This window comes from Empidonax traillii, unplaced genomic scaffold (assembly GCF_003031625.1).
Source record: "Empidonax traillii isolate 1590-97213 ecotype Southwest subspecies unplaced genomic scaffold, ASM303162v1 scaffold55:size2822071, whole genome shotgun sequence".
In the NCBI taxonomy this organism is placed as follows: domain Eukaryota; kingdom Metazoa; phylum Chordata; class Aves; order Passeriformes; family Tyrannidae; genus Empidonax; species Empidonax traillii.
The window spans coordinates 379,092-403,918 of NW_020955248.1; the positions used below are offsets into that span (position 1 = coordinate 379,092).

The 24,827-nt window shown below is 44.2% G+C and overlaps 1 protein-coding gene across 4 annotated transcripts in view; it reads right to left on the bottom strand.

Annotated features, from left to right (window-relative positions):
- The window catches only part of CACNA1I (calcium voltage-gated channel subunit alpha1 I), an 89,693-nt gene that overhangs the window by 32,287 nt on the left and 32,579 nt on the right, over positions 1-24,827 (bottom strand). For all 4 annotated transcript variants that reach the window (XM_027879381.1, XM_027879382.1, XM_027879380.1 and 1 more), the window contains exons 4-13: positions 23,327-23,486; positions 20,814-21,129; positions 20,038-20,130; positions 13,874-14,180; positions 12,076-12,476; positions 4,551-4,702; positions 3,777-3,962; positions 2,964-3,081; positions 2,345-2,500; positions 1,780-1,870 (exon numbers count right to left, since the gene is read on the bottom strand). In XM_027879381.1, coding sequence (XP_027735182.1) covers positions 1,780-1,870; positions 2,345-2,500; positions 2,964-3,081; positions 3,777-3,962; positions 4,551-4,702; positions 12,076-12,476; positions 13,874-14,180; positions 20,038-20,130; positions 20,814-21,129; positions 23,327-23,486 — 1,980 coding nt within the window. The remainder of the gene's footprint in view (positions 1-1,779; positions 1,871-2,344; positions 2,501-2,963; positions 3,082-3,776; positions 3,963-4,550; positions 4,703-12,075; positions 12,477-13,873; positions 14,181-20,037; positions 20,131-20,813; positions 21,130-23,326; positions 23,487-24,827) is intronic.

Sequence of the window (24,827 nt, forward strand, 5' to 3'; positions counted from 1 at the left end):
CAGCATTAATTAACAACAATTCCCCTGATTTAGGATGTTGTGACAAAAGCAGTGCAAGCTGGGAAGACTTTAAAGTAGTCTCCCCAGTCCCCAAAACTGACTGCAGCTCTCCCTGGGGACAGACAGACCAGCAGAGTGGTGGTCAGGCAGCCTGAGGCTAACAGACAGAGCAAGAAGCTGAACCCTGGCGACAAGAGGACAAGGGTGTGTTGCATGCCAAGATGAGGCAACAGCATCTTCAAGTGCGAACAAATACCACTGTCAGGTTGGCTACTTAAAGCAGTTAGGCTGAAACACTGAGCACAAGACTAAGATGTAGGGATAGCCACAGCCATATATGTATTGGAGTCACCTTAAAATTCCTGCAGTCATACTGCACACAAAAACTGCAAGCCAGTCTATCCTACTACATTGTGCTTCTTCAAGTGACTGATTATTGACCTTGAAGAGCCAAGACATTTTTGAGGGATATCGTAGGTGCTGTGGATGACCATCAGCATTTGTGCTGCATGGAGAGGACAGGGTTTGAATTTTAATGCCTGAAAGGACTGGAAAAATAATTTTTGCTTGACTATTGTATAATGAAGGTCACTATTCATATCTGCAACACAGCCATGACTGCACCAACACCTCTGTAACCTCTTCCATCTCAGGGGTTTTTACTGCCTACATTCAACACAAGCTCTGATATGGTGCAGCCATTTAACTCAGGACTGGACTGCCTTGAAAAGAGCTAAGTTGCAGGAAAAAAGCTGGGACAAGTCAATACTGCAGCCACTGGTCCCTGTTGTGGGAGCTGCATTTAAGCTCGGATATGTGCCTGTGGAGCAAGTCTGGGTTATGCTGTGAGTATGCTTGTGCCTGCTCTTTGCATCTTCCTGATCCTGATCTTGCCTTACTGACTGGACTTCTTGGCTTGACCTCAGACCTGCCTCACCACGGTGGATTTGCCTGGTAATCACTGATCCATTGGCTGACCCTTGCTAGTGTCAGAGGACCTCCTCTGCTCACCTTGTCGGTGTGGTCCCTGCCCTCCTGCCTGGCTCTCTGTCCCCTTCATCTCCTGGCTCACCATCCTTTACAGAGCAAGCTGTTCCCTGCCACCAAGTCCTGTCTGAAGTATAATACCTCGTGTAGAAAGACTTGCAGTCTGAGGAAAGACTTTGAGGGATGAAGGCCTTACTAGGCAGTTTGTAGGCAGACTGTTCCAACTGTTAATTATCTTTCCTTGAAAATATGCAGCTTTTTTTCAGCCTGAATTTGTCTAGCTTAAGCTTCCAACCTTTACAATCTCATTATGCTTTTTTCTGCTCAATTAAAGAGCTATCTACCATCAGAGATCTCTCCTTATGGTCTACAATTACAGAGCGAGTGATCAAGTCACTTCTCTGGTTTCTCTAAGCTTCATTACTCTCTTGCTGAGGCAAGACTTCCAGACTTGCCTGAGTCCTTTTTAATGTCTAGGTATCCCCTCTGCAAATGTGGGTCCCATATTTGGACATTGTGTTCCTGAAATAATGACCCTGAAGCTAAGCAGAGACAGTCTCACTTCTGACTTCCACTTGCCGTTCTGGAGGTCATTCAAGAATTGCTCCACTTAGTTCCCGCATTCCTCAGGATGCCAACATGTCTCTAGTTTTTCCACAGAAAGCAACACAATCTACCATAAAATTCAAAATGAAAACTGGCAAGCTCTTGGAGAGTGAATTTTCTGCAGAATCTGTTTTTTAGATTTTTCACCAAACAGCAAGAGGATAGAAGCAAGAAAGACTTTTGTACCTGGGCCTTCCTGGACCTCTTGAAACTGATCAAACTCCTCCACGTTTGATGAACTCTGGTCTTCATCTGAGTACGACCGGTTGGCATCACCCTGTAACACACAAATTTAGAATTTGGGAACTCAAACAGAAAAGACCGTTTGTTCTTGTCTTTCATCGCTGGAACAACTGCAAAATTGTCCCTGGCAGTCAGGCATCCAGTGTGATCACTGGAAAGAATCTTGTGTGATTTGGGATGGCTGATGTACTGCAGTCTTGGTTTTGGAGGGTTAAAGGACTTGCTGCAGGGTAGGGGCTGATGCAGTACACAGGATGGAAACTGTGAATTCCCTTTCAGAGAGCTTCTTTCTTTCCTTACAAGGGTTAACAATTTCTTCTTCTTCTTTTTTTTTTTTTTTTTTTTTTTTTTTTTTTTTTTTTTTTTAAGAGCACCCTAGCTTCAGGAATGAAATGACAGAGGTGTGATACTTTGGAAGTCATCCAGTCCAGTATCCTCAAAATGTCCTCAAGTTTACCTTTTTACCACCTCTATTCCTCCTCCTGATGAGGCCTTGGTGGCAACTTACCTCAGCTTGGAACCCCTCCACGAGAATGGCCACCAGCAGATTGAAAAGTACATAATTGCCAAATGTCATGAGAGCCACAAAATAGAGGGAAGCCCATGGTGAGGTGGAGGCCATGCCGTTATAGAGTACGACATTCCAGTCCTCCTGGGTTAGGATCTGCAACCGGAAGAAGAGGTCGGATAAACGTGAAGGAAGACCATGAAGGGGGTTCCCAGAAAAGGACAGTGAATGCACATCAGGCCTCTTGACTTCCCCATAACCACACACCCCCTCTCATCATCCAGCTGTGGTACTGTGCCAAAAACATTAGCTCAGCAAGAGGAAATAAGCAATCATTAAGGGCAGTGCTGAGATGATAATGTTAAACTTGGGAGTTGCCACAACAGGAGTGACCTTTGCAGACTGTCCCCTGGGAACGAAGGAGCTCCCTTGTTAGAGATATACACCAGTTGTTTGGTTTCAATATGCAATTGTTCTTCCTCCAAATATCACGACAGACTCTTTTGTGCAGTTTTTTGTGCTGTCAGGAGTGACTGCAGTGCTCTGCAATGAAGAAAAAGCATCTCCTGATCCTCTTCACTTTGCCCTGGCCCACCCATAGAAAGCAAAGTGGGCTCACCTGGAAGACAGTGACGATAGCCCAAAGTAGGGAGTCAAAATTCTTTCGGTCAGGAACTGTATCTCCTGTGTCTGTCCTGAGGCTGAACTTGCAACCAAAGATGTGCATTCCCAGGATGCTTTGGGACAAGAAGTGGAGATGGTGTCAAATATAAATATCTCTGCTACTACAGTGAGCTCATCAGAGTAATTCTCTTTTTCTCATGAAAATCTAATGTAACATCACAGCAGCAAGGAGTACGACAACACAGTCAGACTACTGGGATCTACCTGTGAAGAAGGAACTGCATATTGCACCCTTGTAGCTCACCAAAAAATTTGATTTCCATCTGCGCTCACTCAGAGCTCACATATTACCCCCAACCTGTCGTTCAGATCTGTTCTCTCTATTGTTCTTGTTTGCCATCTTATTTCTTCATCTTGTTATCAGTGCTTAAATGGGATGCACAGACAAACTTTCTTGGTTGCTTCCTGCTGCCCTTCTGCTAGAGTCAGCCTCCAGACTGAATTGTTCCATCTAGTCAGTGTTGATTACCGAGGGACTTGACCTATCCTGCAATGGGACATTATGCTCAACATCCACATTTGGTGACACTATTTTGACACCCTATCCAGGCCAAAATCTTCAGCTACTGAACCCAATTTAGTGCAGGAGTAAGTTCAGCCCTTATGGACAAATAAATGGTTGTCAGTGCTGCCTTAGCCTATAGAGCAACAGGCAAGATGAGTTACACAATCGCGCTCTGAAGCTCTGTCCCCATGAGCCACGCAGTGCCACTCTGAAACACTATGAACCAACTAATTGCCTCCTCACCTGAATATAAAGATGAAGAGCATGAGGAGCATGCAGAAGGTGGCTACGTTGTCCATAGTCTTCATCAGCACCACAAGCTGGCGGCGCAGAGCAGGCATGAAACGCACCAGCTTCAGGACTCGAAGGAGGCGGAAAGTCCTCAGCACAGAGAGGCCCCCGTCTGACTGGCCGATGATCTCCCAAATGCTGTGGTCCAGAGAGGCACAGGGGGCATGAGGGACAAAATGAAAGACAAGTGAACAAACAGAAAAGAGTGAGGAGTAACAATGTTGTTTTCACATCTGCACTGGCAGTATAAAGAGGTGAGAGAGAAAATCTGTCTGAGCAAGATAAAAGTATATAGTATAGGTTTATACTTATGTGTATAAAGCTGCGTTTATGCCTTAAGAACATGAATGAGGCACTGCATTTTGCAGGAATGAGGAAAGGATTTCAGCTTTAAATTCCAGTAAGACAAGTTCTTCTATCGTACATGAAACCTTTCTATCTTCCTCAATTTGTGCATTTTAAAAATATTTCACAGCTAATATTTGTTGTGGACTTAACAAGGTAGCTCCATTCTAGAGAGGAGAGAACTGAGGGACAGAAATGCTCTGTAGCTTGTGTTGCACCAACATTGAGCGTTGGAAAAAGACAGCTTGGTCTCCCAGTCCTTGGTCTTGTGCTCAGCTCAGATCCTCCTAGAATAGCTGCTAAATCCTTTTTGAAAAGTGTCCAAGCTCTGTGGTACACTTTTCTATGTCTATTTCAGTTGATCCCCAAGGCCCTGGTCACCTGATGATGACGATGATACTGTCGAAGATGTTGTAGGGGTTGCGAAGGTAATCAAAGAGACCAAAAGCAGCGAGTTTCAGGATCATCTCCAGAGCAAACATGCTCGTAAAGACCACATTGCTGATCTCCAAGATGTTGGTCAGTTCCTCTGGCTGGAGAGAACACAAATTCAGAGAGTCAGAACTGAAAGAGTCCTGAAATTATAGGAAATAAAATGCCCCCCTTTCCAGAATACAGGATTTGTGGGGAGTTGCAAAGCTTCCATTGCCGAGTATAAAGTGGAGCTGAATAGAGCCACTTGCATTCTAGTTCCTTTGAACTTTTGCTACCTTCAACATGGATTATGTCTCTAAAAAATTTCTTTACTAGAGGTGGTCAGGAGCCCCATAGCCATTTACACAGACAAGGCTGACCAAGCATCTCCCACATTCTCCTTCATATCCCATTAAACCAGCTAAAGATGCTTTATTTTTTGCAAAGAACTTGAGTATTTTTTGAAGCAGGGCAAAAGTGGTTGATTTGCCATCAACCTCTTCCTCAAGAATTTTGTACTCTCAGGTTTCCGTAGGGAGCTGCCACATTTTTTTGCAGATTCTGAAAATGTTTGAATGACAGGAAAACAATTCCCCATCTTCCTCCAAATCTTACTTATCTGGTCCTTTCCCCTCTAATTTTTCACTTCCCCATTTTTCTCTCCCCACCAAATCCCTGGTATGCATCAGTTTCCTGATCCTGTTCCATCAGTCTTTTCTGATGCCTCTATCCTCAGAGTGGTCTCAATAATTACCTAAGTGAATATTGAACTAAATGAGTAACACAACAGCGAGGAGGGGCACACTGATAAAAACATACCTGCAAGGGACAGGAAGAGGAAGACAGGATGAAGAAAAGAGAAAAGCAAGAGGAGAAAGACAAGTGCACAAGGTGAAAAATTCCAAGGATGGCACAAGTTGACTGTTGAAAGAAAAAAAAAAAGGTAATCCAACCCCATGTTGGGAATTTTTTTTTCTGTTAAATCTCTGATAAAACTTTCATTCCCTGTCTTCCCCAGCAGAGATAGGTGTGTTTTTGTGTATGAGAGAAAGTGTTTTAATGATTCCATCAGTGGAACAAGTCTGAACAAATTAAATTACTCCTCCTTTTGTTTTCCAAATTAATGACCTTTTCCTCACTGTGTGTGCAGCCTTGGAAATTTCTCTGACAAGGTCAGGAAAGGGTCTAGACCATTTCCTCAGGAATGATGAAACGCGGGAGGTAGAGGCTGTGCTAATATCATTGACGAGGGATGCCAGCAACCTGCCATCCCCTGTGAAATGGAGGCATCTTCTGCACTGATTTTGGGATGCACTTATTGGCTCAAAGCACCTCTCACCCAGGGACTAAGACTGCACCAGGCAAAACAGCAAGGGCTGAGGTCTCACACAAGACCAGACGCATGAGGGGTAAGATGTGCAAGTCTGCCCACGTGTGCACATACTCAGACACACACATACATAGCCCAGGAAGACTACCACAGCAATGGCAAGGTACAAAATATTGCCAGAGTAAGAAAGAAATTCCTTTCTTTCGTAAAGAAAGAAAGGTTGGATCTTGGGGCCAGGCTAGACAACCCATAGCCTTCAGACTGCATGAGAGTGCTAGGGCAGTCAGTTCTGGTTCTGACCCTCTGCCTGAAGCTGGGGACTGCTTTAACTCCTGCTCTGAGGCTCCCAGGGGCCCAGATCCTCCCAGGTGAGCGAATGAACTGGAATTTGCTCCTCACGTTTATGGCTTCCCATGCCCTTTGCTAATTTCTTGCACTCCTCGTTGCAGCTTCTTAGTCCACCTCTTTAAAATGAAAAAAGGGAAGATGGCTCAATTTCCATCCATAATTACATCTGAATAACAAAACCATCCTAAAAATTACAGGGGAAGGAGGGGAGATGAGTGAAGAGGGAAAGAATGAGCAAGTGCATGTGGGAAGGGAGAGATAAAGATTACTTCACGGAGACTCAGGCAGTAAATGACACTTGGCAAGAACATGAGGTCTATATGCTAAACAGAGATGCCAATTTCAGTCCGAATCAAATGATTATGTCAGTGAAAATGAGCAATGTAAAAAAGCAACAAGTGTTGATGGTTGATTTACCCATCACACTTGGAGTGTCACTTGAATAAAACTCTGTGAGCTGAATATTGGGGTGAGGAGGGTGGCTTGAAGGGGAGAGAGATCCCAGAGGCAAAGCATGCCCAGAGCCAGGTTATGATGGTGGATTTTCCTCCTCTCTGCTTTCCATACATTCTCTCCTGTGCTTTGTAGTGAGTAACTGATGTTTGAAAAGCCATGCTTGCATTTGCCTGTGGAAAAGGTCAGTTGTTCCTCTGTCACTCCTTCCCTCCTTAACAACTGTTTCTTTAGTCAAGCCTCATCTGCAATCTGTTTCTAATGGGCCATCAATCAGCCTCAGAAAAGCATCCTTTCTAGAGAAAGTGGCAGGAAAAACTGGGCAGAGAAGGAAAGAAGAGATGGGCAGAGAGAAAATCAGCAAAAGAGAAATCAGAAAACAAGGCAAAAAAAAAATAAACTCACTGGCATCCACAATAAGTAGAGAAGAAAAGATATGTTTTAAATGGAGTAGGAAAGAAATAAAGGCTGGGGAAGGAAGAGCAACACAAAAGAAATGAACTCAAGAAAAAAAGAGGAGATAGAGAGGAGCCAGCTGGAGAAGCACGCTCACTGTTTAAGGGCAGATGCAGCACTGCAGTCATTTCTGGAGATACGAGTAATTTGACAGAGTGTAAAAGCCATCAACTAGGGGCCAGGGCTGCAGGGTATGTCCTGTGTGGGGATGCCCTTGTTCCTGGGTCAGTGTGGCTGTGAGAGACAATGGATAAGGTGGGTGGCTGGAACACTGCTGGCCCAGGGGACTCTTCTCTGGCCAGGGAAGTGCAAACTTGATGAAGAGACAAATGAACAGGGGAAAGTGCTTCTCTCCTTTTCTTCCTACTGACATACAGTATCTCCAACACAGTGGATGTGACACCTCACAGTTGTGAGGGCTCCCCAGGCTCCCACACACAACACTCAGGCATTCGTCATCAAAACCCTTAGCAAGCCTTCCTCCTCCCAGGTTTACCTAGAAACTGTAAATTGAAGCATCCACAAGGAGAGGCCTGAACTCAAGGCTATTTTAGTCCAAGAAAAAACAAAGAACACCAGAAATCTCCCCACAAACAGTCTGCTTGTATCACCAAGACAGTATAGATTGATTAACCCATCATACTTAAAGTGTTGGGAACAAAACAGTGGAAGCTGAGTATTGAGGTAAGGAGGGTGGCTTGAAGGGGAAAGAGATCCCAGAGACAAAGGATGCCCAGAGCCAGTGTTTGAACCAGAATGGTTCACTTACTCTGTGTACAGATCTCTTTCCCAATCCATGAAACTATCCAATTCACATCTTCAGGCCATGAATTCTTTAGTCTCTAACAACATAGATCAAATACTGAGAGCGAAATATATGATTCAGACTTACTTCAGAATACTTGTCCAGTGATCAGAAACTATAACTGGGGCAATAGAGGGCAGCAGCTCAGCTTTTTCCTCCTTTTCAGTTTCTTACTAACTTTGGAGTTCTTTTGTCAGATCAGGCTGAAAATGTAATTAGTCCATTATCTGACAACAGCCAGAAAGTCCTGCACCACAGGAAAGGTTAAGAAGATGCAGATCACCAGGAAGCCCCTGCAGGAAAAGTTTATCCTAACCAGGAGTAAATTTGCATCTGTCTAGAAACTGAATAGTAATTGATGTGATCCATGCAAACTAACCCTACCAAACGGCACCTGCGCACCACTGCCTCTGAGAACACGAGAAAAAAATATTCCATAAAGGGGTCTCTCCAGCCTATTTTCACTCACAATTTCAAAGTCACTAGACAATAATTAGAAGAGCCATAGAAATCAGCCATGGAACATACCAACCAGCTTTTACATAGTTTGAACACTATCCCAAAACCAGTGCAGGATTTTGTGATGGCCTGTTACACCCTAGTTTTACAAGACTGAAGTAATGTGGTTTCATCTACTACCCCAGGGAGACTGTTCTATCATTTACTAAATGTCAGTATGATGAGCTGGCTTGGACATTTGCTGAATGTTTCTGACAAGCAGCAAATAGTAAAAAGAGAAGCAATAACTGTAAAATATGAACTAGTGAATGCAATAAATGCTGGTATAAAGGGAAATCACACAAGCTAAAGGATATGAAGATACTGATCCATAGTGCAGGTCTAGTTAGGAAACAAGGGATCATCATCTGATCCACACAGACAGACCTCATAAAGTATTGATCTGATGTATGAAGGAAAACTGTAAGTAGATACTGGAGAAGACAAACCAAGTTCCTCAGCAATTGTCTAAAATGGCTGCTAATGACAAAGAGGTTTGAGTCCAACAGGCCATTCAAGAAAGACATGATGTGAAAGGCAGCCTGGGACATTCAGCTGGGACCAGCCTTTCATCCTCATGCTGAATAAGGGAGAAGAGTGGGCAGCACCAGATCCACTGTGAATATTTAAAAAAAGTAAGCCTCTTAAAAGGATCTCCTCTGGACAGCCACAAGAATTTAATATTTTCTACACTGGATTTTAAAAATAGACCCTTCCAAATAGAAGTAGATCTGAAGAACTGCAAAAACTATTTCAAGCAGGACGAAGCTTGAAATGATGGGTTTAGGCAATGTCTCAGCAATATCTGAAGGCCTAATACTGAGAATATTACATGGTATATTGCACACTGATGGATTTGAATAAACTTACCTATTTACAAGTGATAACTTATGATAAGCTCATGGATTAAAAATGACTCATAGTAATGCAGTTTCTCTCAAAATTAGTTGATTTCCCTCACAAGAAATATGTAAGGAGGTGGGAAGCTGCCTTGGCCACACAGTCAGGACAGGACAAAGGATTAGATGAATAAGATAAACAAAGCCTAATTCTAAAGTGATCTGAATCCATGTAAAGTTGTTTGAGTTGCTAAGTCTCCTCGAAGAAAAACACTGTGAATATTAAGTCCCTGGACTGTAACAAACAAATAGTTTTAACTAATGTTTTTCTATCTGTTGGTCAAGACTTGGGAATCGAAGGTGAGACTCACACATAGGCTCTGTTCCTCGGGTTCCTGTGTTTCTGAGCCTGAACCTCGTGCCTCACTCCTGCAGTCCTTCTCACCCTCTGACCTAACAGCTGTGTGTGCTTTGGTCAGCTCGCCTGTGAACAGCCCATGAAAAAGTGGAGCATCAAGGAGCTGATGCACATGCCATGAGCTGCTCCCAGATCTGCTCCAACCTGTGATACCTTCACACATCCTGCCCAGCCAGATATGACCCCAGAGAGTAGCTGGGGTTGTGATCTCCCATGCATCAGAAAATAAAAGCTCAAGAGGTCTCTACATGCCTTAGCTCTGGGCCAGAAGACATTCATATGAATGCTGAGGCAACGAAGTACCAGCCTGAGATGTACTCATAGCAATAGGTTTGAGAAAAACTGAAAGAGAGCAAAGAGAAGGACAAACGTCTGTGTGCCTCTGAGCTAACTGCTGACTGAAAAGGACCTGAAATTCATGGTATGGTCTCAATACTCTTGTGCCAGGGAAACAGAATTCAGTACACATGCTTTAAATAAATAGGCTGCACCATATTTTTCAGTTATGATCAGTCTGACTGACATCTCTTCTAGTAGAAACAGCATGCAGGGTCACAAGCTTTTCCTAGCTACTTATGGATAAAAAGTGATAGCATAATTTTAAGGACGTGTCATTAAAAACCTGCTACTAGAAACCCCAAGGCTGTAGAGGCAGATCCCACTCTGCTGCAGGCTGTACAAACACAGCAGAGGCATCCTAGAAGGGCTTAAATCTGCACATACAATAGCCAGAAGATGAGAGTGAATTCTCTACCTCCAGCTCTAATATTCTTTTGTCAAACTGTTAATTCACGCTGTCTCCAATAAATCAGAATGAACAATGCTTGGTGTTCCCATCTTTAAAACACCAGTGGGCAGTTTTCAAGTTGTCCTGGGCTCCAGCCCTTAGTCATCTCTCTGCTACGTGATAAATACATTGCTCTTTTTTATCTATTTTCATGAGTCAACCCCTCCAGCCTCTTCTTCATTCTCCTCTCTTCTGAGCTCCTGCCAGTATTTTTCTGTTACTAAAGCATCCAGCGCAATTTTGCATTCTGGGATCAAATTAAGGTTTCCCATCCTTGTATCAGAAACTAGCTGGGCTTTGAAAAATGGTCTAAAGCTTGGTACGTGGGTGGGATCCAGACATCTGAGGCTTCAAATACCGGCTCACACACCGTGTTGCCTCAAACAGGGAATTTAAGAGACACTGAGTCTCAAGATATCTCCATCCTGATACAGCACAGGACAAATCAGGTTGCCTTGCTTGAACCAGGCACACTGTCTGTCTCTGCTGCATAAGACTGTGTTTGGGGCTAGGCTTCACCTTGGCTGCAAAGCTTCAATACAGCCAGCATCTCAGTAGTGCAGCGATCTCTTATTTTTGTGTTTTGGGCAAACACATGGAGCAAACCATGGTTGCATTCAGACTGGCAGCATAGATCTAAGACATGGATGTACAGCATGGACTCTTTTAATGCAAAATGCAGCACAGCTACCCAATAGCAATGCAGATCCAAGGTAATGGACACATTTAACACCCTCTGAAGTTGGCTCTGCACACCACAAAGTAGACATAGTTTCTGTTTCCCAGCTATAAAGTAAGGGCACACAATTTTTCTCCATCTCACAAGCCTGTCATTAGGATAAAGTGCATGACTGATTCAGAGCTGCCTACAAACGACTGGCGTGAAAATCAAACCTGTGCCCACACCTGCTGTTTGTGTCTGAACTACCTATCGCTTCTTACTCACAGGGCAAAGGAAAGGCTCAAGCTGCCTGCGCCCCCAACATAACTGAAGATGGGAGGTGGTGCCTTTCCTAGCTTTCTTGTACAGATAGAATATGCTCAGCCACCTCTTAATTAAGTTGGGAAGGCTAGCAAGTTGATGGATTTGAATTGAGATGCTGGTGAAGTGTCTGTGACATCCCCAGAGGGCACATTAAATTAACCAAATAGACTAAGGATTCAGTAAGCTCATGAAGAGAAAAATGAGTGAGAGAAATGGGGAATGTGAAGGAGATGAGGGTGAAGGAGAGAGACACAGATGGGAAGAGTAAAGCAAAAAAAGAAAAACACAGGGATGAGTGAGCAGAGAGGAGGAAAAGAGAGGGATCGAAAAGAGGTGGGAAGAAAATACACGGAGACAGCGAAAGCGATTAGGTAGAGGAATAAGGAAGCGAGAGACCCTGGAAGATCCTGAGGCTTTCTCCAAAGCCATGCTGGGACCATCTGTGCTGCAGTCTGGGGTCCAAATTGCTCAATCTCTGCCTCCACCGAGTTGCATCAGTTGCTTAGCAAGGCCATAACCCCCAGCAGGACTCACCAGTCCACGTTTCCCACTTTGTGCCCTGAGGTGCCTTACCTGTTCATGGTGCTCGATGCCCATGCTGATAGTGTTCACTAGGATTGCAATCATGATCCCACGGTTGAAATACTTGCTGTCCACAATCACTCGGAGCTTGACCCTCACTTCTCGCCACATGTCACTGCAGAGCTTCAGCCGCCCTCCTTCTTCCACCTCCTCCTCTTTCTCCAGTGTCGAGGCATCCTGGTCCTCTCTGCTGCCCTCTCCTTCCCCTTCACTGGCTCCTCCATTCTCCTGGTCTGAATAAGTACTATCCAGGACAGAGGGCCTTCTGGATGCTTCGTGCTCCCCCCTGTGGCATCGTGGGCAGTTGGTGGGATCTGAGGTTGCTGTCACAGCAATAGGCTGGACCGAGCCTGGAGGAGGGCAGCCAAGAGAGTTGTGCTGCTGGCAAAGCCCTGGGAAGAGAAATGGTTATGCTTAAAGGAGAAGGCTTTGAAAAAGACATTGAAAGTGGACACGTGTTTGGATTTTGGGTATTTAGACAGGCTTTTTAGCTGTAAGAATGATTAAACACTGACAGATCATCTCAAGGGCAGTAATAAAAGCCATTGCTGTTGGAGGTTCCACACTGATGGGCTGTGTTTCCAAAAGGCACGGTACCGTTCAGCTTGCCAGTGATTAGGCTTAACAGGGGTTCATGTCCATCAGAGAAAGAATTGTCTAATGCAGAAATTGCAGCTTGAGACTCAGTAGCCTGTGTTAAGTGAGAACTGTGGGGAAAAATGGTCACAAGAGCTGATTTTGTCCTGAACTGCTACAAGTGGGGTCCAAGAACACCCAGGCTGAGCTGAACTCTCTAAATTGGAGAAACTACATTAGCAAATCATCTCAAAAAGCCAGAATAGGTAGCAAAAGAACACTTCCTCCTGATGGTCTGTGTTCTGAATCAGATCTCCTGACTTCAGTGTTCAAGGAACACAAACTAAATTTGTGTTCCAAACTAAATTTGTGTTCCTTGATCCTCCTTTTGGATCTAGAAGGTCAAAAGGACACTGGGGGAATGAAGCAATTAATTCATTAACACTGCGCATAAAGTCTGTAGAAACTTTTCTCCCAGCAAGTAAAGAAAATGGAAGTCTGAGTATACAAGACCAGATGAAGGAAAATCTGCTTTCTGCTCGTTAATGGGAGCACAATTTAGGAAGGGAATCAGCAGCCACTTTCACAGTGACTTTTCTGGCAAGGAATCCAATTTAAATGATATCTCGTGATATTTTGCATAACAGCATGTGCTCCTGTCAAAAGAAATTATCACCACTGCCCTTGCATATCAAACAGACTTCTTCAGTATTGCTTCCTAGGTTCAGGGGACACCCTACTGCAATTCTACTCTCTTTGCCTCTCTCTTGAGGTCCCACAGCAACTCAGTTTGGGAGGATAACTCTGGGGGACCTGCTGTATCACCAAGTCCAATTCTTTGTCCTACTTTGTCATACCCCCCTAAGTCTTCTCTCTCCCAAACTGCTATCATCACCTGGTTATACCAGACATGTAACCCTTTACAAGCTTCAGACGGTGCCTTTAACTTTATCTCTTTGTTGTCTCCGGATTTCAGACCTGGATCACCCACGTTCCCTGCTGGTCCCCCCTGTTTCATTCCCATTCTTGGCTGGTCATCTCCACCTGGCTGGTCTGGTGTGCTGCCCATGGTACCATGCTCAATAGTCGATGCTAATTCTAATTGTGTGCTTTGCAGGCACAGGTCCTTTGACAATCTGGCACATCAAAATGCTCCCAGTTACTCTCACTTTTACACTATGGGCATTTCCAGCTTTACCCGTGCAATCCTTACTGTAATGCCTCTGTCTTTTCCTGTTCATGCCAGGTTTGGCGTCGCTCGTCTCCACGTTGCCCTGGCGCCAGGTCTGGATGCTGTTGTACAGCCCGAGGGTGCGGCGTTTGGCTTTGCGCACGATGTGGCAGACGTATTGGAAGATCTCCTCGTAGCAGTCTCCCGGCTCCATGTAGCTGGCGACAGTGCTGGAGGAGAGGTACCGGACCCTCTGCTCCTGCATCAGCTGGTGCTCCCGCTGCTTGGTCTCCGAGAACTGTGTGGCGATGACCACCAGGCACAGGTTAATCATGAAGAAAGAGCCCACCTAATAGCAAAGGAGAAGAAGGGACGGTCAATGTCAGCATGAGGAAGAACATGTGGGAGGGGGAATTTAAGAGGAGAAATTCACTGGAGGCAGAGGAATGGGAACGAGTCTGCATACGGAGAAGGGGTTTCAGAGAAAGCTGGGAATGTGAGACTTTAGTTCTGAGACCTCACTAGACGTCATTTCCATGCAGAACTCAGAACTATGAACTGAAATTCAAGAAATACAGGTCCAACTTCTGGTTCTTTTAGTAGGCTTTGGGACCTTTAGCAAGTCATTTTGAAGTTGCATACAAAGGGTTTAATGAAAACTGGACCTTTTCTTTCCCTCTCCTTTGTGTTATACAGATGGTGGGAAATTGAGAACCAGTTTAGTAGTTTTATTGCTTTCTCCTCTGCTTATTCATTTACTACCAGAAAAATCATGCACTGCCATTTATGATCTTCAGCTCTTGGAGGACATGTCAGTATTCTCATCATTTTAAGGATGCATCAGTATACCTGGAGCATATTATTAATTTCTACATTTACACCTTAATTCACCGTACAGGGCAGTGGCACTTTTCAGAAATGAATGAGTTCTTGAAATCCAAGAGGAGTTTACAAAAACTAATGACTCTGAGGACACTGAGCGGTCTGGAAAAACCATACTTCCTAGCTCATTTTCTATTCTTCTGATACAAGACCTATTATACTAGCTCTTATTTCACTTGTCCATCAGCCTAGGTAGGCTTTCCATTTCAAACATGAAAAATCTACATAACTCAATCCCCCAGTTTATTAGGAACAAAATCAAATAAAATGTCCACGTTCTACTTATTCCATACAGAAGCCAAAATGTCTACCAAGTTTATTTTACAACTTTGCATGTTCCCTTTAAGCCTCAGTTTTTCTACCTATAAAATGGATTTCTTGATGCTGAGAAATCTGGGGGTAAAATTATCTCACTTTATGTTACATAGTATAAAATTAGAAATTAAACTCCATTAGCAGATCTATCCACAGGTAGAGTGATTTATGATAAAACCTGGACTTCAATATGACGAGAATTTCATACATAAATGGGCTGTTAACATATTCAAAATCATTTTCAAGAGCTATAATGCCTTGATTGGTGCCTAGTCCCCATAGAGCTGTAAGTGCCGATAGGGCACAGATAAAATGCAGAGTCTGAACTCTGAACAAGTACCATACATCTGCCCCACTCTGAAACAGACTCTGTGGGATGGCCCCTGGGAGGAGATAAGGCACAAGGTCAAGATTTCCGCTTTCCCTGGACCAGTGAGTATCCCTGCTAAGGAACACCTTCGCACTAAGTTTCCCATGTATGAACCCACACAGGACCCAGCCTCTGTCTTCTCTCCCCTTTACAAGCAAACAGCCCAGATAGAGAGCTGGATTCAGTCCTCCCCCCTATAACCTCTCCAGCAAATGGGAGAGAGCGAGCAAAGCTGGTGGTAACCTGATCCCAGCCCTTGTACATGGAAAAGGTGTTTTCTTTCAGCAATTACTCCAGCTTGTTTTACCTGTCCAAGCAGCCTTCCCCTCAGTTCATAGCCCTTGCCATCCCCTCACAAGCTTGCTCCCCTGGAAGTCCCTTTCTCTTGCACACAAGTGCCCAGCAGCTCTGTCCAGAGGCTCAACAGTGGCTGTTGGTATTTCAAAGGGGAGGAGTCCCTGGTAGCATCTCAGTAACTCTTTGAAACATGAAGCTCTTTCTGACCAGATTCAACTTAAGGACAATAAACTATCTCAAAATAAAGGGCTTCCCCCCCCTCCCCCTCAGCACCCTTCAAAAACTGTTCTAATTTGGTTTCCCTTCATCACTGAACCCTTCTCTTCTCTCTCTTTTCCCTCATATTTCAGCCTATTTTCCCTTCAGCTTCTAAATGTGGCCTTGAAAATTAAAACAAAACAAAACAAACAAACAAACAAACAACTAAAAAAACCTCCTTACCTCATTCAGATTCCTTCACTTTCACCCAAGATTTTCCCCAGCCCATGATGTCTTGCATGTTCTAACTGATGAGAGTATGACTGGGAATCCAAATTCTCTGATGGACGCTCCTCAGTAACACATGACACTCCCTTTCAATTATCTCCCTCTGCTTACACTGAGTGAGGCCGTACTGGGAGCTGGACACCACCTGCATGAGCATTGCTGGAACACTACTTGTTACACTTCCCTGTACTTTGCAACTTCCTACAATTCCACAAACAACATGCAATTAAGGCTTGGAACACCTTCACTCTAGGTTAGAAGCAGAAGAGCTGAGGCAACATGAGGCAAGAAGACATCCTCATGAGGATCTCACTGTCAGCCTGAGGTTGAATCTAGAGTGGGTTTCAGGTTCACATCAATGAGCCCTGTCCTCACAGGCACCATTTGCTCTGATCTCCCACCAGATGACCAAAAAGAGGAGAAGTGAGAGGACTGGACAGGGCAACTAATCCTCAATCTTTATCCTTTTATCTAGGAATATAAAATGCAAAACAAGTAAGCTTGGTTAATCCTTAAGACCACAGGCAAGTCTATAAGCTCTCAAGCTCTGCTGAGCTTGACAACTCCTCCCAGCTAGGAGAAGGACAGGAGGGGTCCCAAAAGGCTCCTAATTGAGTGATCCATCTCAGCTAGCTGAGCAGGGAGACACAAAGTGTCTGACATGGAGTCAAACAAAGCATCTGACAGAAGCAGATGGAGCCCCCTAATTCAGAGCCCCAACACAGGAGTCTCATTCAGTCCTGAGACTGAGCTCTGCTTTGGTTAAGCAGATCCTGGCCTCATTCAGCCCAAGGTTCAATCCCTATCTCTGTAATATCTAATAAAATCTGACTAGTGCTGCAGATGCTGACTTACTTGTCAATTATTTTTATTGCTTATGCCTGGATATCCAGCTTGTTTTCTTGTGTAAGCACAGAGCACTTTAAGGAGGCCTCTGAGTGCTGCACTGTACTGCACAATTCTCAGAGACAGTGAGAATTCAGAAGAGCTTGCTCTAGTCCAAGAACCGCAGCAGTGGCCAAGTAGCTGGAGAGGTGACAAAGAGACAGCTGGACCTCAAGCAGGAAGACCGAAATGAAACACTGACCCGAGAGCAGAAAGCAGTCCTTCATGTCACCTCCTTGATCTCAGGTCAAGGGGGCAGCTATTTAAAATCGGTTGAATACATAAAATTCTTTTACCAGGTTGTTCTACAAGACCACTCTGAGTGCCAAGGTCAGCCAGCACTCTTCCCCTCAATGAAGCAAATCTATACAGGATTCCTAACTGTGCTGAGAACATATCCAGGTGGTGGAGCCTTCTTCCTGCCATATGAGCAGTAGCAGGTAATGCCCTTATGTAGGTGTTTGAAAACATCATTTTGAGGGAAGAAGTCATGGATGAATGCACAGCTCTAAAGAGAAGCTGCAGAGATCCAGGCCCAGAAAAGAAAGTCTGAGCCAAGGCTAGAACGTATGTGGAAAAGCAAAGAGTCAGGGCTTAATGTATGACTGCCAGAGCACTCCTGCTTAGAAACCTGAGCCTTTCAACCATGGAGAAGGAGGGAAGGATAAAGGCTGGAAGGACTATACTTCATGAGACTTAAAGAGGGAGTGTCATTTCTATAGGAAGACTCAGACAGAAAATGCAACCAAGTGATAGCAAGTTTGCACTGTTGTGTAGCTATGTGCTACAAAAGATGCATCACACATGCCAAGAAGGTAACAGAAACGCTAAATACTTTCTTGCAGCAAATCCAAAAAAGGTAAAGGAAATATCCCACCTAGCATATGGCTCCTCTGTTCTGAGCAGTCCCCAAAGTAACTTGAGATTCGTATTCTCCTGTGTTTGATGGAAATAAACCTATATGGCTTCTGCAAATGAGGAGGGAGTGTCTAGAAATGTCAATGACACTCTGCAGTAAAATTTCAGGTGGAGTGTTTAATTGAGGGTTTTCAGTGCCTGGAAATTCAGAGAAAAAGTTTGAATCCCTGTGAAATCACATGAGGTGAGCCAGTACTAGAAGGATGCTTAGAAACCATAAATATGCTGACAGGATTTATGTAATATGAAATGGGGGGTGAGGGGCAGTTTTTGGAGCTGGTCTGAAACAGACTGGGCATGCCTGCTCCAATGGTTAAATGCTGATTCTACACAGTCCTTCCTGGCTCTGAGAGAAACTGTGGCTCTGGGACAAGGAATAACTTCTGTGTTGAACTACATATTCTACAAATCTGGGTATCCTCACCATGCTGCTCAAGGTGAAAATGCAAGTGGGTACTAAGTATCTATTGCATTGTGGGATATAGGAACAAACTTCATGGGAAATAAGTATTTTCTGAACTCATAAAAAGCAGAGGATGTTCAGTTTGCCTTTGAGAACAGAGCGTGTGGGAATTCCACCTGCCGCCATCCCATCCTGTGCAATCACATCTCTGCAGTGTCTCTCTGGGACTCTCCAGGCTCAAAGTAAAAGCAACATTCCTTAAGGTGTATTTCACCTCTGCTGTCCAGGCTCAGAAACACAGGGACACAGCCCACAAAGAATAGGTCATCCTTCTGTTTTTCTCTCCTTGTCTTTCCCTTGTGATGGTAGAAGGCCATAAGGCAGGGTGAAATCAAGGATATAATAATTTTTTCTTAAGTTGTCTGAACTGAATGGGATTGGTTTTTGTGCCACTCTCCATATGCACATGCTGCAGAATTTCTCACAGAAACTGGATTAAAATTTGCTTTCTCTTAAGTCACTATATGTCAACTTGAATTTAAACTAGATGCTGTACTAGGTGAGCCTGTTAATGTTACTGGGTGACTGCCTCTAGAGATCCTGTTTGTAGGAGAGCATAGCCCCCCAGGACAGGTACTAGGTGAAGATCAGAGTCTTAGCCAGATCCATTTGTCAGCTCATCTAAGTGTGTATAGGCCTTGGAGATACACACTGAGGGCCTTACTGACTAAGTAATCTAGAACTACATTGCATTTACCCTGAAAAGATTTTATACTTCCCATAATTCATTCTACATCTTTCCCTTCTATTCTTCACTTTGATCCCCCTATGAGAAAAGTGCAAGAGTCTTCATAAAAACAAAATCCTTCCTTGTCAGAAACAGGATATTTGCTTGAAGAAAATGCAATTAGTGAGGAGGCTTGAGGAATGGAGAGGCAACGGCACCATGTTTCTCATCTTTCTTCCCAGGTACAGACAGCAAACATCCTTACAGAAAACCAACCTTCAGCTTCATTTGTGTAAATCCACAGGGCTTATAAACTGGTTATTAAGTTCTCATCATGGACACACTTCTCTCTTTCCATCTCCACCATCCACAAGGGATCTCACACAGCGAGTTTATTTTGGACTGCTGACACTTTCAGAGCAGCAGCTCCTTTTTGTTCATGGTGAGGAAGTAATTCAGCGTGACAGACCCTGAATCTAACAAAATGTGAATCTGAGACTCTGAACCTGAGAAATCCAGGTGCTGCCAAAAACTGCTGGCTCAACATGGCTCAAAAATTACTGAAGAGCTTAAAATGTACAAAGAGACCAAGTAGAAGGGCAGATAAAGAAATTGTTTTCTGTTCTTTTGAGCCAACTGGTTTGGGGAACTTTCTTTGCAAGAAGATCTGCCAACGAGAACATTATCCTTCACTGGGTATGCAGAACTTCAGAAATCAATCCTAAGTATATTTTTGGAGTAAAAAATAATAACTTGGCTGAAAACTATGTTTACGATTCTGCCACAGACTCTTGGTGAAAATCAACTAGCTGGATTTCTGAGATTCCTAGAAGTTTGCTTCCCCAGTATGTATGTTGATCTAAGACCTGTTATTTGTAGGCTCTTAGCTTGCATTGCTGGCATTCATCAAGTCTTATACTTACGATTATCAACAAGATAAAGTAGATAAAATTGTAGAAGGAATGTGCATCCATCACATAGTACATGATCTCCACCCACCCTTCCAGTGTGATCACCTGCAAAGATAAACAACAACAAGAGAAACAGGAGGGAAGTGGGCTTCCAGAGTTCATTTCTCATTGTATACAGACACTGCAGAGCTGTTGCAACCCAAGAAAGGTGAGAAACAACAATTCATTTCAACGAAGCCAAATTTCCATTTCAGGAAATCAGCATGGTACTGCTTGGTGACACTGGCATACTGTCAAAGCCTGTGAGATCACTCTAGTCCACAGCAGGAATATTTCATTAAAATAGTTCATTTCCCTGGATCGCAGCGGGGGAAAACCCGCAGCAGGTTTCTGTGCCACTTGGACTGGACACGGCGTACAGCCGGAGGAAAAGTAAAAAGGCACGGATTTTTAGCTCCCATCTGCAACGCGTGCTGGGAATTAAAAAAAAAAAAAAAAAAAGACTCCTTTGCTATAGCAGTCTGCATTGAAGGGGAAACTTGTACAAGTCAGCCTGAAGAGTGCACGTTATTTCAGCAAGGGTCTGTAACTGCTCTATGTCCCTCCCCATCTTCAGGAACACCGTTCATGGTGTGCAGGCTGTCTCCCTTGCTAGGGTTGTTACAGGGCCCTTTAATCTCTGCATCCGTGTCATAGGCTGCAGAAACTACCGCTGGAGCCCAGAAAGATTGAATTTGGAAAAAAAGAAAAATAGCCTGAGCCTTGTTAGAAGGCTAACTCGAACTTACCTGAAATATCACAATCCAGGCATACCCAATGTTGTCAAAGTTGATGGCACCCTTGTGCGGGTTGGCGTTGCCGGTACGGCACACGTTGTAGTACTGGTTCCAATTGACACACATGCCACTGATATTGAACTCTTGCCGCACTGAATTGTAGTAATAATAATCATCCTTGTCCAAACAACACTCATGACCTCGCTCCTTCAGTGGGGGTATTTCATGACAGCCCATAATTCCATTGTCTCCTGACAGTGAGCAGATAAAGGGCATCTCATCATCTTCCTCTGGTTGGTAATAAGGGGGCAAGACAATGTCACCTTGTCTGCAAGAGTAAAAAAACCCATGGTCATAAATCTCCTGTGACAGACAGTTTCCCATCAGCAACACTGGTGAAGCTGGGAGCTCCCATTCTGACACAGACACTGCACTGGGTAAGGGATTTCCAGGTTTATTGCCTCAGGAGAAGGGAAAGGAAGACAAGGCTCCTGAAAAACTGGAAATTTCCAGGGTCAGTCCCCAGTTCTCAGAGTTTTGTCTTCCACCAGATCATCCCAAGCCAAATTACACAATCTGTTTTGATGGAGATGAAGAAAAGGTGGAATGCAGAGATTTGCAGTCTGATCACTCTCTCCATTGGCATCAAGCTAAATCAGATGCAGTGATATTGAGGTAGTTCATCAGGCTTTACGGTGATGTGCTCATATATGTAACTGTTGATAGACACATTTTGTAACATTTGGCAGTGTTCTGTAGTTCTAGGAAAGGAAAAAATCCAATTCGTGCATAATTGCACGGATAAGCCCTAAAGTCTGGAAATGCAAAGTTAAAATTGATTTAACCTTAACTTTGACTCCGCCTCGGCATTTGGCATTATGGGTGCAATGTTTCATGACAATGTTTCACGTGCTTTTTTCCACATAATGCAAGCACCTTCCAAATGCATGAACAATTAAAATTATCTATGTTTGCCTAGCGACAGATGAGCTAATGATCAGGAAAATGAAAGGTGGAGATTAAAAATTTTTGACTAAACTTTATCTGGTGTATTCCTTGCAGTGCTACAATATACAGCTTTCACACTGCGTGAACACAGACTTTTGCACTAAATGTCACTGGAAGAGGACAGCTGCTGATGAAAAAGAAGAGACAGAAAGACTTTGATTCTAAACTAAGCAGGACTAAACCACAAAGATATGTCGTCACTCATCCTCATAATTGGTGAATTAGGTACCTTCAGAAGTGATTTCTCTAGTAATGGTCAGCTAAAGATTTTCTAATATCTGTCACTTTGAACACTGCGGCACCAATTCACTTCTCAGTTACATTAACTCTGCACAGATGTAGTTACACTCATTAAAGTAGTACTACTCTTGATTTACATAAAGGACAATCATCCTAAACATTAGTTTTTCCCCAAGGAATAAATAAATACAGGAAATGCCTGCTTTAAGCAGCTCCTACTATCCAATTCCACTCTGCTCAACGGATTGTATTTTCACACTTTTTCCCCCCCCAAGCTTCAGAACTGTTTAATCAGTCTAAACTGGTCTACAGTTTTAGCTTTTTTTAAAGCAGTCTAAACTGATAGCCCACCTGGGATTAGCATAGGGTTTTAAGAAAACATTTTAAAGCCTGAGATCTGCTATAGCCAGAAAGTCAACAGGAGGAGCTGTACCCTGAAACTTGGTAATTCAAAAATTCATGGCAGGCAGGAACTTTACTATCCCACTGCCTGTGGGGAGGAGTAAAGCTGTGTTGTGCAGAACTTACCGTGAAAATCCCAGATACCTGTAACTGATCCCTGTGTGGCTACAGGCTCTGCCCAAATTATGCCCACATTTCCCCAGGAGTTTTTTGTCCCATTGAAACAGCCATTCTTTGCATTCAGATGTTCTCACTTTTGGTAACCCAGCTGTAGGATACCTCTTCCCCCAGCCCTCCATTCCCTCCACATGGCACCACTCAATGCACTTCTACTCCTGAAGTTTTCCAATAATTTCCCAGTGTCCCTCCAAAGTCTCCAAAGGTAATGTAACTACTGTTCAAACAGTGACCTCAGCTCCATCTTGGAGGTGCCAAAGATGACCATGGAAGCATCAGGCAGTGCTATGGCTCTCTGTAAGATTCCTCTGGGTGTTGTTTTCTGAAGAGGGAGCAAATTCAGAAGAAAGACAGCATGGCTGGTGTTTCAGAATTTCAATTTTTTTCTGGGTGTAGGAGCAGCATGTCGCATCATTGGGCATGGCTGGAAGAGGCAGCCATGCTAATCTGTGCCTTGATCCAATCCAAATGAGCCCAGCCTCGTTCTTCTGTGAACCGTGAAGACAGATGAAAACCAGCTGTCTTTGCCTGCCCTCCCTTACCGCTGCAAGACATGCCCAACACTCTGCACGCTATCACCCTACAGCTGTCTGGAGCAAGTGATACACAGAGAGCCAGGCAGTAGGAGACGAGCAGGGAAGGGGAAAGAGAAACATTCCTGGAAGAAAGGAAGGAGATATGGTCTCCCAGTCACTCACATTGTGAAGTTCTCCTCCATGAAGCAGCGGTTGCGGAGCAGCCCAGCCCACAGCTGCACCCCGATGATGCCAAAGATGAAGAAGACAAAGAAGCAGAGGAGAAGGACGTTCCCCAGCATGGGCAAGGTGTCCAGGAGCAAGTTCACAAGGATGCGCATGCCTGCAAGGGGAGAAGAGAGCCAGAAGGAGCAAATGTGGGACAGAGAAAGAGAAAGGGAAAGAGGAAGGGAAGGAGAAGAAAAGGAAAGAAGTTTACAGAAAAAAAAAAAAAGCCACATGAAGATAAAAGCATAGTGTCAGAAATTAGCAACTCTCCAAACTAGATTTATGGTTATTGCCCTTTCTTGTCCTAACCCTTACTGACAGGCAGCCAGCAGAGCTGCTGTGATGCTGTGATCTCTTAACCCTAGGCCTCCATCTGCAGCAGAGAAAGGAAAGGGGAATGAGACTTCTGGTGTCATCAGCTATCTGACTGACACCCCCTGCTTCTCCTTTCCCTGCAGAAAAGCAACAGAGTGATGACTGCCCCAAAGGTGCAGCTCAACAGCCCCATCCTCAGTCTCGGACTGAAAGACATCCCAGTTCAACAACTGCATGTTGCAACCTGTGAGAATTGCAATGACAGACCAAGGCCAGCCTGCCAGTGGGATGAACCTCTTCAGCACATATAAACTAGCATATATTGGTTTTCTTAGTGACAGTATTATCAAGAGACAGTCCCCTGACTAGTCCTCCTGCCTCAACAGGACTGGATCACAAAAGTTGCAGACACAGCCCAAAATGCTGCCAGCACAGAACCTTTGCCCAATGTAAATGTTTCCAAAAAGAGGGTTTTTTTTAAATTTCTAATTACCTAATGAATTATTTCTGTGGTTTTATTTTCCCCCTGGCTCGTCAGCTCACACAGCTGCAAGTAGGGGTAAAGATAGGCTCATTTCTCCATGGAGCTAATGACTTTTCCTCTACTCTCTGGGGATGGTGAAAGCCTGGAAATTCTTCTGAGCATCACCGTACTGCCTTTACCCCGCACACACCTCATGAGGTCGTCTCGCCTCCATGGAGGTCCCTCCCCCAGGTGCCCAGGGAGTTCTTTCACTGAAGATTCTCCATATAGGCCAGAAAATAATTAGCTAGTTAGGTATTTATAACCAGTTCATTACTTCAGACAGCAGAAGAAGGGGAAAGAGGAGGGAATGATAAGATTAGGATTCTCTGACAGCCCTTTGAGGCACAAGATAATCCCCCTCGTGTGCCCAACATCAAGTAATTAGCCACATGATGCTACACATTATGTTCCATGTCTATTCCCTGGACTGCTCATGCCACAGAGAAGGGAGGGAAGTGGTGCCTGCAGTGGGGATGCACACACACCGAAGGGACAGGGAGAAGCGTGCCAGATGTGAGACATCAGACTGGTTTACATTAGCAGAGAAAGTTTTGGGGACAGATAGGGGTGGAATAGACAGGAGCTGTAGGCAATGCGCAGGAAGAAGATTTTTAA